Here is a 12,505-nt window from a genome sequence, read left to right as displayed (position 1 = left end):
AGGTGATACTTCCCCTCTATCGGGCGCTGGTCAGACCGCAGCTGGAGTACTGCGTGCAATTCTGGGCGCCGCACTTCAAGAAGGATGCGGATAACCTGGAGAGGGTCCAGAGAAGGGCCACTCGTATGGTTAAGGGCCTGCAGGCCAAGCCCTACGAGGAGAGATTAGAGAAACTGGACCTTTTCAGCCTCCGCAAGAGAAGGTTGAGAGGCGACCTGGTGGCTGCCTATAAGTTCGTCAGGGGGGCACAGAAGGGAATTGGTGAGTATTTATTCACCAAGGCGCCCCCGGGGGTTACAAGAAATAATGGCCACAAGCTAGAGGAGAGCAGATTTAGATTGGATATTAGGAGGAACTTCTTCACAGTTCGAGTGGCCAAGGTCTGGAACAGGCTCCCAAGGGAGGTGGTGCTCTCCCCTACCCTGGGGGTATTCAAGAGAAGGTTGGATGTGTATCTAGCTGGGGTAATGTAGGCCCAGCACTCTTTCCTGCTTATGCAGGGGGTCGGACTCGATGATCTATTGAGGTCCCTTCCGACCCTAGCATCTATGAATCTATGAATCTATGAAGTGTAAGCTGGTATCTGCCTTGGAAGAGATGATTCACAAATTGGAAGCATGGGTCTCCATACTGCATTGCATCCAGGACCAGGAAGATTGCTAGGACAAGAGTTCATAGTTTCTAGGGTTGGAAGGGACCTGAGCAGATCATCGAGTCTGACCCCCCGCCATGGCAGGAAAGAGTACTGGGGTCAAACGACCCCAGCAAGGTGTTCATCCAACCTCCTCTTAAAGACCCCCAGGGTAGGAGCCAGCACCTGATGTCCAGATCCTAGCCACCCTGACAGCGAAGTAGCGCCTCCTGATGTCTAACCTAAATTTACCCTCTGCCAGCTTGTGACCATTATATCTAGTCACTCCTGGCGGTGCTCAGGGGAACAGGGACTCCCCCAATGCCTGCTGGTCCCCCCTGACTAGTTTGTAACAGGCCACTAGATCCCCACTCAGTCCCCCCCTCAGTCTTCTCTTGTGGAGGCTGAACAGGTTCAGGTCCCGTAGCCTCTCCTCGTAGGGCCTGCCCTGCTACCCCTGATCATGTGAGTGGCCTCCTCTGGACCCTCTCCATGTTGTCCACATCCCTCCTGAAGTGCGGTGCCCAAAACCAGACGCAGTACTCCAGCTGCGGCCTGACCAGAGCCGCACAGAGGGGGAGGATCACCTCCCTGGACCTGCCTGAGATGCATCTGTGGATGCATGACAGGGTACGGTTGGCCTTCCTGACTGCCTCCCCACACTGCTGGCCCATGCTCATCTTGGGATCAGTGATGACTCCGAGATCCTTTTCTGCCTCTGCCCTGACGAGAAGGGAGTTCCCCAGCCTGAGGGGGGCCGGGTGGGGGGATGGCTGTTCCAGTCCCTGCTCAGGAAAATGGAGGCAAAGAAGTCGTTAAATAGGTTGGCTTTGTCGTCTGGTGTGACGACCAAATTTCCTAGCGTGGCCTGCAGGGGCCCCACGTTACCCGGAACCTTCTTTTTGCCCCCTGTGTATTTAAAAAAGGACTTCTTGTTGGCCTTGATCTGGGAAGCTAGGCCCAGTCCCATCTCCGCCTTGGCCTTCCCGACCGCCCCCTGCATCCCTGAGCAACCACAGTATAGTCCTCCCTGGTGCTGGCCCCTCCTTCCCATTGGGTGAGCGCCTCCCTTTTAGCTAGGAGACATTCCCGGATGCTTTTGGTGAGTTAAGAGAAGCTGGTGCTAGAGGGACCAAAGGGCAATGAGGAGAAGTGGCAGCATGTGACTACTCAGAGAAGGAGGGCCCCCAGGATTGAAGAGGAGCTGACTGAAGTCAGCAACTGCTTCCAAGCACCCAGCCGTGGAGCTGCTGAGAAGGAGGCAGTGGAGAGGACAGCTGCAGGCACGAGGCAGAGGAGGCAGCAGCTAAGAGAGCAGGAAGTGCAAGGCCTCAGGGACAGGGGCTCCAGGACCACTGCGCCAAGAAGGAAGAGAAGAGTGATGGTGGTTGGTGACTCCATTTTGTGGGAGACAATTTGTCATCCAGATTTGGGGGCCTGGGAGCTGTGCTGCCTGCCTGGAGCTTGAGTGCAGGATGTCACAGAGAGTCTACCAAAGCTCATCCGTCCTTGGACCACCGTACTCCTTCCTGCTTCTCCACCAATGGTATGGCCAGGAATGACACTGAGCAGATCAGAGGTGACTATGAGAGTCTTGGAAGGAGGATTAAGGACCTTGGAGCACAAGTGCTGTTCTCATTGATTTTTCCTATGGAGGGCCAAGGTCCAGACAGAGACCCTCACATCCTGGAAGTGAACGCATGTCTGAGGCAGTGGTACTGACATGAAGGCTTCCGCTTCTCTGACAATGGACAGATGTTCTTGAGAGGACGACTGCTACCGTGAGATGGGATCCATCTGATAAGAACAGAAAGAGCATTTTTGGGCATTATCCAGCCAGCCTAGTAAGGAGGGCTTTAAACTAGGTGCCACAAGGAAGGGTGATCAAAACTGTCCAGCAACAGAGCACACAGTCCAGAGGGGAAATAACTCAAAGAAGCAATTCAACTTGGGAAAAGGGCCCCAGAGCTACAGGACTGCAACAAGTGGCACAAAAAGGAAGCAAGAAGGTCAAAATGCAAACTACATACAATACATGAGACAAATGCAAGAAGTATGAGGAATAAACAAGATGAGCTAGAAGTTGCAGCCTGTGAAAAGAACTACAATCTGACTGGCATCACCAAGACCTGGTGGGACAGCTCTTATGACTGGAACATCAACAGGAAGGGCTACACTCTGTTTCAGACAGACAGGATTGGGAGAAAAAGTGGTGGTCTTGGCTTGTATGTCAGAAGCACAGGTACTTGTTCCTTGGTTCAGGAGGAAGAGGATGGGAAATCAGAATGCGTTTGGGAGAAGATGAAAAGTGAGAAATGCAGTTCCAATATAATGGTGGGGATTTATTATAGGCCACCAAATCAGGAAGAGAAGGTGGATGAAGCACTCTCCAGGCAGTTGACAAATCTATCCAAGGGCTATGGGATGGTACTGATGGGAGTCTTTAGTTTTCCAGACATCTGCTGGAAGAACAATCCAGCCAACCATAAGATGTCAGGCCAGTTCCTAAATTGTGTGGAGGACAACTTTCTCCTCCAGAAAGTGGAGGATACAACTAAGGGATCATTTATCTCAGTTATTATCCTAACCAACAGGGAAAAACTAGTGGAGAATATGAAAGTGATGGGTAACTTGGGTGGAAGCGATCATATGATAGAATTCCAGATCCTGAGGCAGGGAAAAGCATGAGACCAGCAAAATTAGGATGCTAGATTTTAAAAAGCTGAGTTTAATCCGATTCAAGGATCTAATAGGCATAGTGTCTTGGGAGGATAGGTTGAAGGATAAAGGCACCAGGAGGGCTGGGAGCTTCTAAGCCCAAGAAGAAACTGTCCTGACTTGATGGAAGCACAAGAAGAATGGCAAGAGATGAATGCGGCTGCACAAGGAGCTTCTAAAATGCCTCAGATACACAAGGAAAGCATACAGGCAATAGAAGAATGGGAAGGTCACCAAGAAAGCATACCAGGAAGTAGCAAGAACCTGCAGCAGGGCCATCCCTAGGGTGAGGGCCCAATCGGGGTGACCGCCCTGGGCCCCAAGCTTAGGGGGCTCCCGCGGGCCCAGGCAGAATGGCCGCAGCAAATCCATGGTGCTGCCAGCTTCACATCCAACCCCCCTGCCCTTGCTGCCAAATCCACCGCTGGCTTCCTCGCATCAAGGGGCAGGGCCCCACAATGGCTGATTTGCCTCGGGCCCCGCACCCTGCTTGGGTCGTCTCTGACCTGCAGGACCAAAATCGGGAAGGCAAAGATAAAGAGTGAGCTGCATCTGGCAAAGGAGGTTAAGGACAATAAGATGAAGTTGTATAAGTATGTCAGCGAGAAAAGAAGGACCAAGGAAGCTGTGGGCCCTCTATTAACAAGCTGGGGGCAACTCCTAACTGAAGATAGAAAGAAGGTGGGGGAGCTAATTCAACAGCTACTTTGCCTCAGTCTTCACAAAAAAATTAAGCTGCAGCCAGACATTTAATAAGGATTATCTGGATAAGGAAGGGGGCAAGCTGCAGGGGGAGATAACAAAAGAGACGGTCAGAGAGCTTCTGTTAGGTCGGAAGAATTCAAGTTAGCAGGGCTGGATGAGCTGCATCCCAGGGTCCTGAAGGAACTGGCAGAGGAGGTCTCAGAGCCCTTGGCAATGACCTTCATGAAGTTGTGGGAGACAGGCCAGGTAGCAGATGACTGGAAAAGGGCCAATATAGCACCCCTCATTAAAAAAGGCAAGAAGGAGGACCCAGGGAACTATAGACCAGTTATTGCCACCTCAATACCTGGAAAGTTACTGGAACATACCCTAAAGAAGGCCATTTGCAAGCATCTGAAGGAAGAAGGGCTGATTGCAAGCAGCCAGCATGGATTTGTGACAAACAAATAATGTCAAACCAACTTTATCTCCTTCTTGGACAGGAAAATGAAGAGATTGTTGTGGATAAAATGTACCTGGATTTCAGCAAGGCTTTTGACAAGGTCCCATGTGATTGTTTCATAAACAAATTGGAAAAATGTGAGCTGAATAAAACTACTACAAAGAGGTTCCTGGCTAGAGGGTCTTGCCCCTCCACTTGGGGTCAGACCCATCACCATATTTGGGGTCAAGAAGGAATTTTACCCCATGGCCAGATTGGCGCGGACAGTGGGCAGCGTTCCCTCTAAGCTGTGTGTCATGTGTGGCCGTGCAGGCTCGCTCATGCCGCGCTGCCAGGCATGCCTGCACACACCACACAGTTTAAAGGAAACACTGACTGTGGGGGGTTGTCTTCTTCTGTAGCAGGACCCTCTACCTGGGTCCTCTTGAACATATACTGACAATGTTTCATAGAAGTAGGACATTGGCTGCCCTTGTTCCCCTGTTTTACCTGTAACAAGTTAGGGTGTTAGGTCTGTGTTTTGTCAGGGTTGAGGGTAGTCCCATGTAGAGTTTAGATTATGGTGTGTACGGGATGGGTGGATAGCCTCAGGCAGAGGGTTGGACTAGACCTCTGGAGGTCCCTTCCAGCCCTACTGCTCTACAACTGGCTTGTTGCTGTTGCTATTCTCCCACCCTCAGGCTTTCCCAGCTAAGCTCACAGATTCTCAGAACAAGCTATGGCGTGGTCCTGCCTTCTGAAGCCTCCTCAAACAGTCTGTTTGCATAATCTTAGGCTTAGTCCTGGTATCACCTGCCTATGTTCATGGAAATAGGAATTGTACTTGCTCCATAAATAAACCAGACTGCACTGAGGAAAAACTGACGTCATTGATTTCCCTTCCTAGTAGAAACATCCTGATCCTACAAATCCTTCAATACTAGTTAACTGTGTGGGTCAACTGGGACAGGTAGTACTAGCATCATAACCATCCTAACAATCATTAGCATTTCAATGGGAAATGAGTTTGATCATTTCTGAAAGGTTACCACCTTGTAGCATGAGCCCCGACAAACTTAGCTTCAGCAGTCGGATGAACTGGGAGGTGACCAAAAGCAGAGGATGTAGCAGGAGGTGGCCCTGGGGATTCTGTAGGCGATGTGCTCCCTTCTGAATCAATATAGCATCTGTGCCCAGAAGATACTTTGCCAATCGATGTAGGTGGCATTTTTGGCATAAGACGTAAAACGGAGTTTCCGATCCAGTAAGACCCCATAGTGTTAGCTCAAGCATTCTGCTCAAAGTTCACCTTTTAGGTAACTACCTGCTGCTTCCCTATGGTTCACTGGAACCAAGATCAGCGGTGTTGTGAATTGCTGGTCCAAAATTGGTCATGTGTTTGCACTCCATCCATAACTACATGTCACCAAAATATTAAGTGGTCTCTGTCAATCTGTCTAGAATGCCAGGCTCCTTTGAGATTAAGAGTGCTGCAGAAAAGTATTGTTACTGTTCTCTGCTAAGCTGCTGCATGGCATCGCTGAGATGGCCGTACTTCAGTGGTGGGAGACAGTGTAGGTATTTAGGTTGTTTATCATTGTATAAAACTACTTGGTTTACTCAAAGGTCTGATCTATAAGCATATCATTCTTAATTATCTTACTTCTAGCATGTACTGTCATACTATATATCACTGAACTGTATACTAACAAATTTATTTGCTGTACAAATTGACAGAATTGTTTCGACATTTATAACTGCGGAGGCTTGTATTGAGCGAATGTTTTATTTTTTTGATTTTCTGCCATCCACGTCCCAGATTTATTTAATCAGCAACACATGTTCTTAATGATATTCCCCAAGGTTAAATACAAACGTAAGCATAACCCAATATGCTACAGAGGCAAAGGTTTTTATACTGGGGAAGGAAGTATGGTTTTGTGGTTAAGGCAGAAGCCTATGATCAGGAAACCTGGATTTTGTTCCTAACTCCACCAAAATCTTCCTGTGTGACTACAAGCAAACCGCCTCATGTTTCTGTACCTCAGTTTCTCCAGCTGTAAAATGGTCATAGCAAGACTTACAGAGAAGTGCAGCTTGTTGGACTGTGGAATGTATTTCAAGATACTGGATCAGAAGGTGCTAGAAAATGCCTAGACATGCCTACATACCATTTTGACAGGTACAAAAGGAGCAGCTATACAGAACACAGTCAAGAACATTTGACTTAAATACAACACCATTTCCCTGTCATGTTTATTTATTATTTATTTATGTATCTGAACTCTTAGTTCCCAGTTTTAAATAACTTTTTAACTGTCCAAACCTGTTACCACTTACCTCACCTCTGGTGCAAGGAACTGCGTCTGAATACCTGGAAGTGCACATTGAGCCCTCCTCAATGATGTCATCTTGGAGCCCAAAAGTGGCTGTACAGTTGACCGAAAAATATTTATAGGGCCTCCAAGTCTGACCGTAGTCCTGGGACCTTTCCAGCACCATCGCGGCCGGGCGAGGCGACTTGAACACTACTATGACGTGGGTCAGGTAGACCTCCGTTTCGAAGTCCAGCCTAATTTCCTCTCTGTGAACTCCTTGTGCAGACTGCCACCAGGAGACAGGGTTCAGAAAGAAATCGTCTGTCATATCAGCAGGAAGGTGGGAATTGTCGGGCTGATTGGCATTGCATTTCGTGCATCTCGGCTGCCCGCAGCCTTGGGAAGCCTGATGGAGGAGGTTCTGGTCTGGATAGAAGCAGTAAAGTTCGGTGCTGTTCTGCCCGCAAGTGGTAAGAGTGACTGGAGTCCTGCCTGTTGCTAGATCCCCCACAGGAGGATTGCAGGCATGGCCGTCGCAGCGGAAGGATCGGAGCTTCACCGGATCTGAAATACGGGCAAGCGAAACAGAACCAAGGATTTCTCAGACCATTCTCAACATGAGGCAAGATAAACTTCTCATAGCCTACGCCATGATGGAGACAGCTACCTGCCCACTCCTGTTAGCAACTTTTAGTACTCTCAGCCCCCGAAGGTTACATACATATTGTCAAGCAAGCTCAGCTCTGCAGGTGGGGTAATAAACCTTCTTAAGAATTTGAGCTCAGTGTCCCAATGGGAATTTTTCAGTGAATTTGGCCCTTATTTTGAGTACCTGTTGGGAGCTGGTATCTTTTGAAAATGTGCCTCTAATTATGGGTGGATCGAGCCCTGATATCTTTTAGAAAGGCAGCTCTGCTTTCAGGTCATCCAGTCCATGGAAGGATTATCCCTGACTAAATAGTTTTATTCAAGTATCTGTCTAACCCAATGGTTCTCAGCCTTTTTAGACTTGAAGTACCCCTTGAAAGACCTGAGGCACTCTTCAAAAGACTCAAGGCACTCCTTGGAAAATTCCACCTCTTCGTTTTCACTCTTTTTTTTTTTTTGACTGCAGAAAAATAATAGAGCAATTCTTCTGTTGCAAAGAACTCTGAAAGACCACAAATGGTCAGAATGTTTTTAACACTATGGATTTCTATTGGAATTCTCTGGATTTATTTTGTAAACCACATTTGCACACCTAACAGTGCTAACACTGAATAGCAACCCGTGGCACACTTGAAAGGAGCTTAAGGCACCCCAGGATGCCACATTACTCTGGTTGAGAATCAGTGGTCTAATCTGCTCTTACAAACGTCAAGGGATAGAGATTCCACTGTCTCTCTAGATACACTATTCCAGTGCTTAGCCACCCTCAGATTCAGAAAGTTCTTCCTAATAGCCAACCTAAATTTCCCTTGTTGTAATTGTAGACTGTTACTTTTTGTCCCGTGCCCTGCCACCACAGAGAAAATCTACCACTGTCCTATGTACAGCCATCCTTTATGTATTTAGAGTCCCTCTACATGTGCATTTATATGTGTTTAACCATAGAAAACCTTGTGCTTTCTTGCTTTTATTATACTCTAGTGAATCTCCATATCTAAGGACAGATACACTTACAGTATGCAACTGCATTGCAGTAGTTAGAAACTCCACTCATATTTGGGCCCATTGTCACAAGTGCTATAGAAACATTTTTAAAAAAGACAGTTTCTGACCCCCAAATTAAGATCAGTATGTTCACATCTCAGTGTCAGGCACTTACGTTCATATCTGGGTATCATGTTGTTGGCCTGATTTCCAAATGTGTTGAGCACCTACCACTCTGATTAAGATGAGCTGGAACTGTGGATACTCAACAGGTCTCTTGTCTAAGCACTTAAAGAAAAAGTCAAAAGGCAACTTCAAGGCAGCCAAGTTTGCAACCACTCATATTTTTTTTTAAATTGTTAAGTTCTTCTATTGATACGTGTGTCACCTTACAAGATAAAAACATTTTGGGGGCCCTAAAAATCCTGAGATGTGCATTTGTTTTGAAATCATTTGTGCCTTGTGACAGAGTAAAAGGTCAGCCTCAAGACCTTATGAACAAACTGAGGAGAATCACTGTCCTAATGATATATAACGTGGCTGTCATTTCTTAAGTCTTGAAGGTGCTAAAGGTTGACCTTAGAAGGTCCCTGATCTAATCCACAGTGTTGTATAGGATCCTAGGATTTCACTTGCAAGTCCTACAGGAAATGACCCTTCCAGGAACACATGATAGGACCACCAATTCTTAGTCTGGGAGCTGTCCAGCAGCTTACTATTCATTCAAAATTTAGCAAATCAAGGACCAAATCTGAAGTCTTTTTTCCTTCAGTTTTCATTCAGGCAAAGCTTTCTTTGAAGCCAAGGGAGACTTGAGAAAAGACTTCATGATGTGGCCTTGTAAAATGAACACAAGCATAAACACTGCACCAAGACATTAAAAAAATTGGACCAGTATTTACAGTGACAGAAATGCACTTGGCTTGTGTAGCTTTGTTCCTCTTTCTCTTCTGCCCTGCATTTGAGATAGATGGTGACTTCATGGCTGAAACCCTGAGCAGGGGTGCTTAGGATATTTTGGGAGGTGTCCTGGACAGGTCATCTCAAACCCGTGGGCAGGCACAATCGGTCTGGAGCTCCTCCATGTACATGTGCAACCTGTCCTATTCAGTGTCTCAACCCCATTGGGCAGAGAAGGTGTGGGGCCTATGCTCTATCATAACCTTGCAGGGTGAGGAAGAAGATCCCTCACTTCTTTTCAGACTGTTTTATGGGAGGATTCTTCTGCAGCCTTCCATCTTGGCCTGGCTGAGAAAGGGTCTCGCATGTTCTGACCCTGTGCGTCTTTGTCCCACATTTTGCCTCGCATCTGTGCAGCATCATACTCTGCTGTAGGTGTCAGAGAGCTGAGCTCCTGCCTGACATTAAACTAACCAAGGGCAGCTTAAAAGATGTCAGCCCAGCTCCATAGCCTGCTCCAAACAGTATGAAATTATATCCTATTAGTACCACAGAGGAAGCTACATGCCAGGCCCACTGTCATTCTAATGCCTCAGAGTCCAAAAGTCAGGTCTTTTTCTCAAGAGTTTTCCTAATATCTCAATTCTTCAAAGGCAGACAAGTTTGATGGATTTTGAAGCCATTTCAAGGTGTATGTTCACTGTTTGTCCTGAGGAACAAAGTGACCTCTATTGTCAGAGTCATGTGCATGGCTTAATATGGGCCCTGTAACCAGCTCAGACCTCTTTTCTGATAGGCTCATGAAGGATGAGGTGAAAGGTAGGATCTTTGCTTAATGCTGAACCAAGCCAATCCTCTAACTAAAATGAAGTTAGAATTAGTACTGATGGACTTCTGACAGAGTGCAACAGTGCAAAGTAAAGAAAATTAGCATTTTTTCATTGCCAATTCAAAATCAAGAGCTGCTTAAAGCAGGGGTGTCAAATATATGGCCCATGGGCCAGGTGCACCCCATGAAGTCCTGTCAGCCAGCCCCTGGTGGTGCTGCTGGGTCTGAGCTGACTCATGCAGTGCACATCGGATCACCAGCCCCATGCAGGGCCCAGGACAGACTACATAGCATGCACCCCAGGATCCACATTATGGGGGGCACAGCATCCCCTTCCCTGCCCCAGCTGGTCCAGGACATGTCACACACAGCGCCTGCTCCAGCCAATCCACAGTCTGTGCTGCGTATAGTGCCCATGGGTGGTTTGATGTGTGTGATTGAACCTAATTTGCATTTTGACTGATATTCATTACATTATTTACATAACCAGCAGCAAATGTCCTAATGATCAGAACTCAAGGCTAATAAGGCTGGAGCATGGAACACATCTGAAGAACTGCTGTCTGGGCTGGCTACGGAATAACATTGGGAGATTGTCCAGGTAACCAGTAACTTCCTGAGGCTCTGCACCTTGTTGTGTCTGCACCTTGTTCCAAATTGGGTAGAGAACTATGATTGTGTTGCTAGCCCCTGAATTGCTGCTTGCCCTTGGCTGGAAGGGTAATCTGGTTGCATCCTGCCATTAGCTAGAAGATGCCATGGTTAGGCCACTAGCTCTTAACTCAGTGGTCAGATCTGTCTGCACCGCCTTCACGCAGCACAGGGGCTCTCACCCTGCCTGCTAGTCCCTGATTGCAGCTAGCATGGTCATTTCTGACCATGACAGAAGGAGGGATTCTGTCCCATGCCTTGCTTGATACTTCTTGGTTACTGCTGATAGGCTGCTGTGGCTACAGAAAGTTGTGTAGATCTTTGTCCAGTCTTAGCTTTGAGTCTGACCTTGAATGGCTTAGGGATGGGCCTCTTAGCCTATTAGCCCAATGGCAAGAACATTTGCCCAGAAGGTGTCGGGCCCATCTTATCATGAAGGATTTAAATTCACATCTTCCTGTTCCCAGGATAATGCAGAAACAGTCCTGGACAGAACTTAGGGCTGCCCCTGGGAATAACCTCCTCACTGGGCCACAGAGCCACACTGCCTCTTGCTGGCTTCTTGGACTGCCTGAGCATTTTACAGTCATCAGCTAAAAAAACAACATGGAAATAATCTCCACCCACTTCCCCGTGCTATAACTAATGGGCTACAAAATCACACGCTCTCCCTCTGGCCCGGTGACTATTACATTCCTGGCTACCTGATGAAGTGCTGCCACTGGGAAAGCGGGGGGACTCTATCCAAGCTAGCCCATAGCCTGGTGTTGAGGCACATTCTCTTGGGAAAAGGGTGCTGAGGGTTTGAATCCTGTCAGGGCCTAGAACCAAGGTCTCTGACTTTCTGCGTCAGTGCTTTTGCTGCTTGACAAAATGTGAGCCCCTCCTCCAGCAGCTGTGTTTGCATTGAGCAGCATGTCTGCTCTTAGCATCATACAGTTGCTAACCATGCTCTGACCTGACATAAGGAATCAAGGACTTCAGCACAGTTCAGGCACCTCCCACCAGCAAACTGGACTGCAAGGTAAGAGCTAAGTGTGTAGGTGGCTGTTCTGGGTCACTCCAAAAGATGCAGAATAAGCACAAGTCTACGTACTTTGGGATCTTTACAAGCCAAAATGGAGGCACCTAAGTAGTTTTGCAGCCACTGGGTGCATCTACATGTGTTTATTAAGGTGACGCAATAAAGTCCAGTGCTTATTGCGCCACAGTTTATTGCTCCCAAGTGCCACATCTACACATGCACCCAAGACTGTAGCACATTGAGCCAGGTCAGAACAGCCCTGGCCGGCAGGGATCAGCCTGCCATTCCTGGGCTGTTCCAACCCGGCTCAGCATACTGTGGAGGGGCTGGCTGGGGCACAAGGGTGCTCCAGCGTGGGGCTAGCTGGCAGGTAACCCTCACACTGATGTGCCCTCATGCCCCAGCCAGCCGCATCAGCATCTCCACATGCAAAAGTAAAAAATCTGCAATGGGCTAGTATTTGTATTTACAAATACTACCTTGCTGTAGAATTAATTAGAATTAATTAGTTTACTCCAACTTAATAAGGGTGCACATATAGATGCAAGCCATTTACTGTGGAGGTAATTAGTTTACTCCGCAGTAAATGTCTCATGTAGATGTGCCCACTGAATAGCACGGATTTAGATCACACTTTGCAACTTAACTCTGACTCCTATTTAGGCACTTGGAAGGT

At 47.6% G+C, this 12,505-nt stretch overlaps 1 protein-coding gene across 2 annotated transcripts in view; it reads right to left on the bottom strand.

Annotated features, from left to right (window-relative positions):
• LOC149855851 (netrin-4-like) overlaps positions 1-12,505 on the bottom strand; it is a 91,497-nt gene that overhangs the window by 73,369 nt on the left and 5,623 nt on the right. For both annotated transcript variants that reach the window (XM_090022290.1, XM_090022289.1), the window contains exon 2: positions 6,816-7,357. In XM_090022290.1, the coding sequence (XP_089878416.1) occupies positions 6,816-7,357 (542 nt within the window). The remainder of the gene's footprint in view (positions 1-6,815; positions 7,358-12,505) is intronic.

This window comes from Crocodylus siamensis, chromosome 11, assembly GCF_052110815.1.
Source record: "Crocodylus siamensis isolate JL-2025a chromosome 11, ASM5211081v1, whole genome shotgun sequence".
Taxonomy (NCBI): domain Eukaryota; kingdom Metazoa; phylum Chordata; order Crocodylia; family Crocodylidae; genus Crocodylus; species Crocodylus siamensis.
The sequence above is the reverse complement of the archived record's forward strand: the minus strand, read 5'-3'. Positions and strand labels throughout refer to the sequence as shown.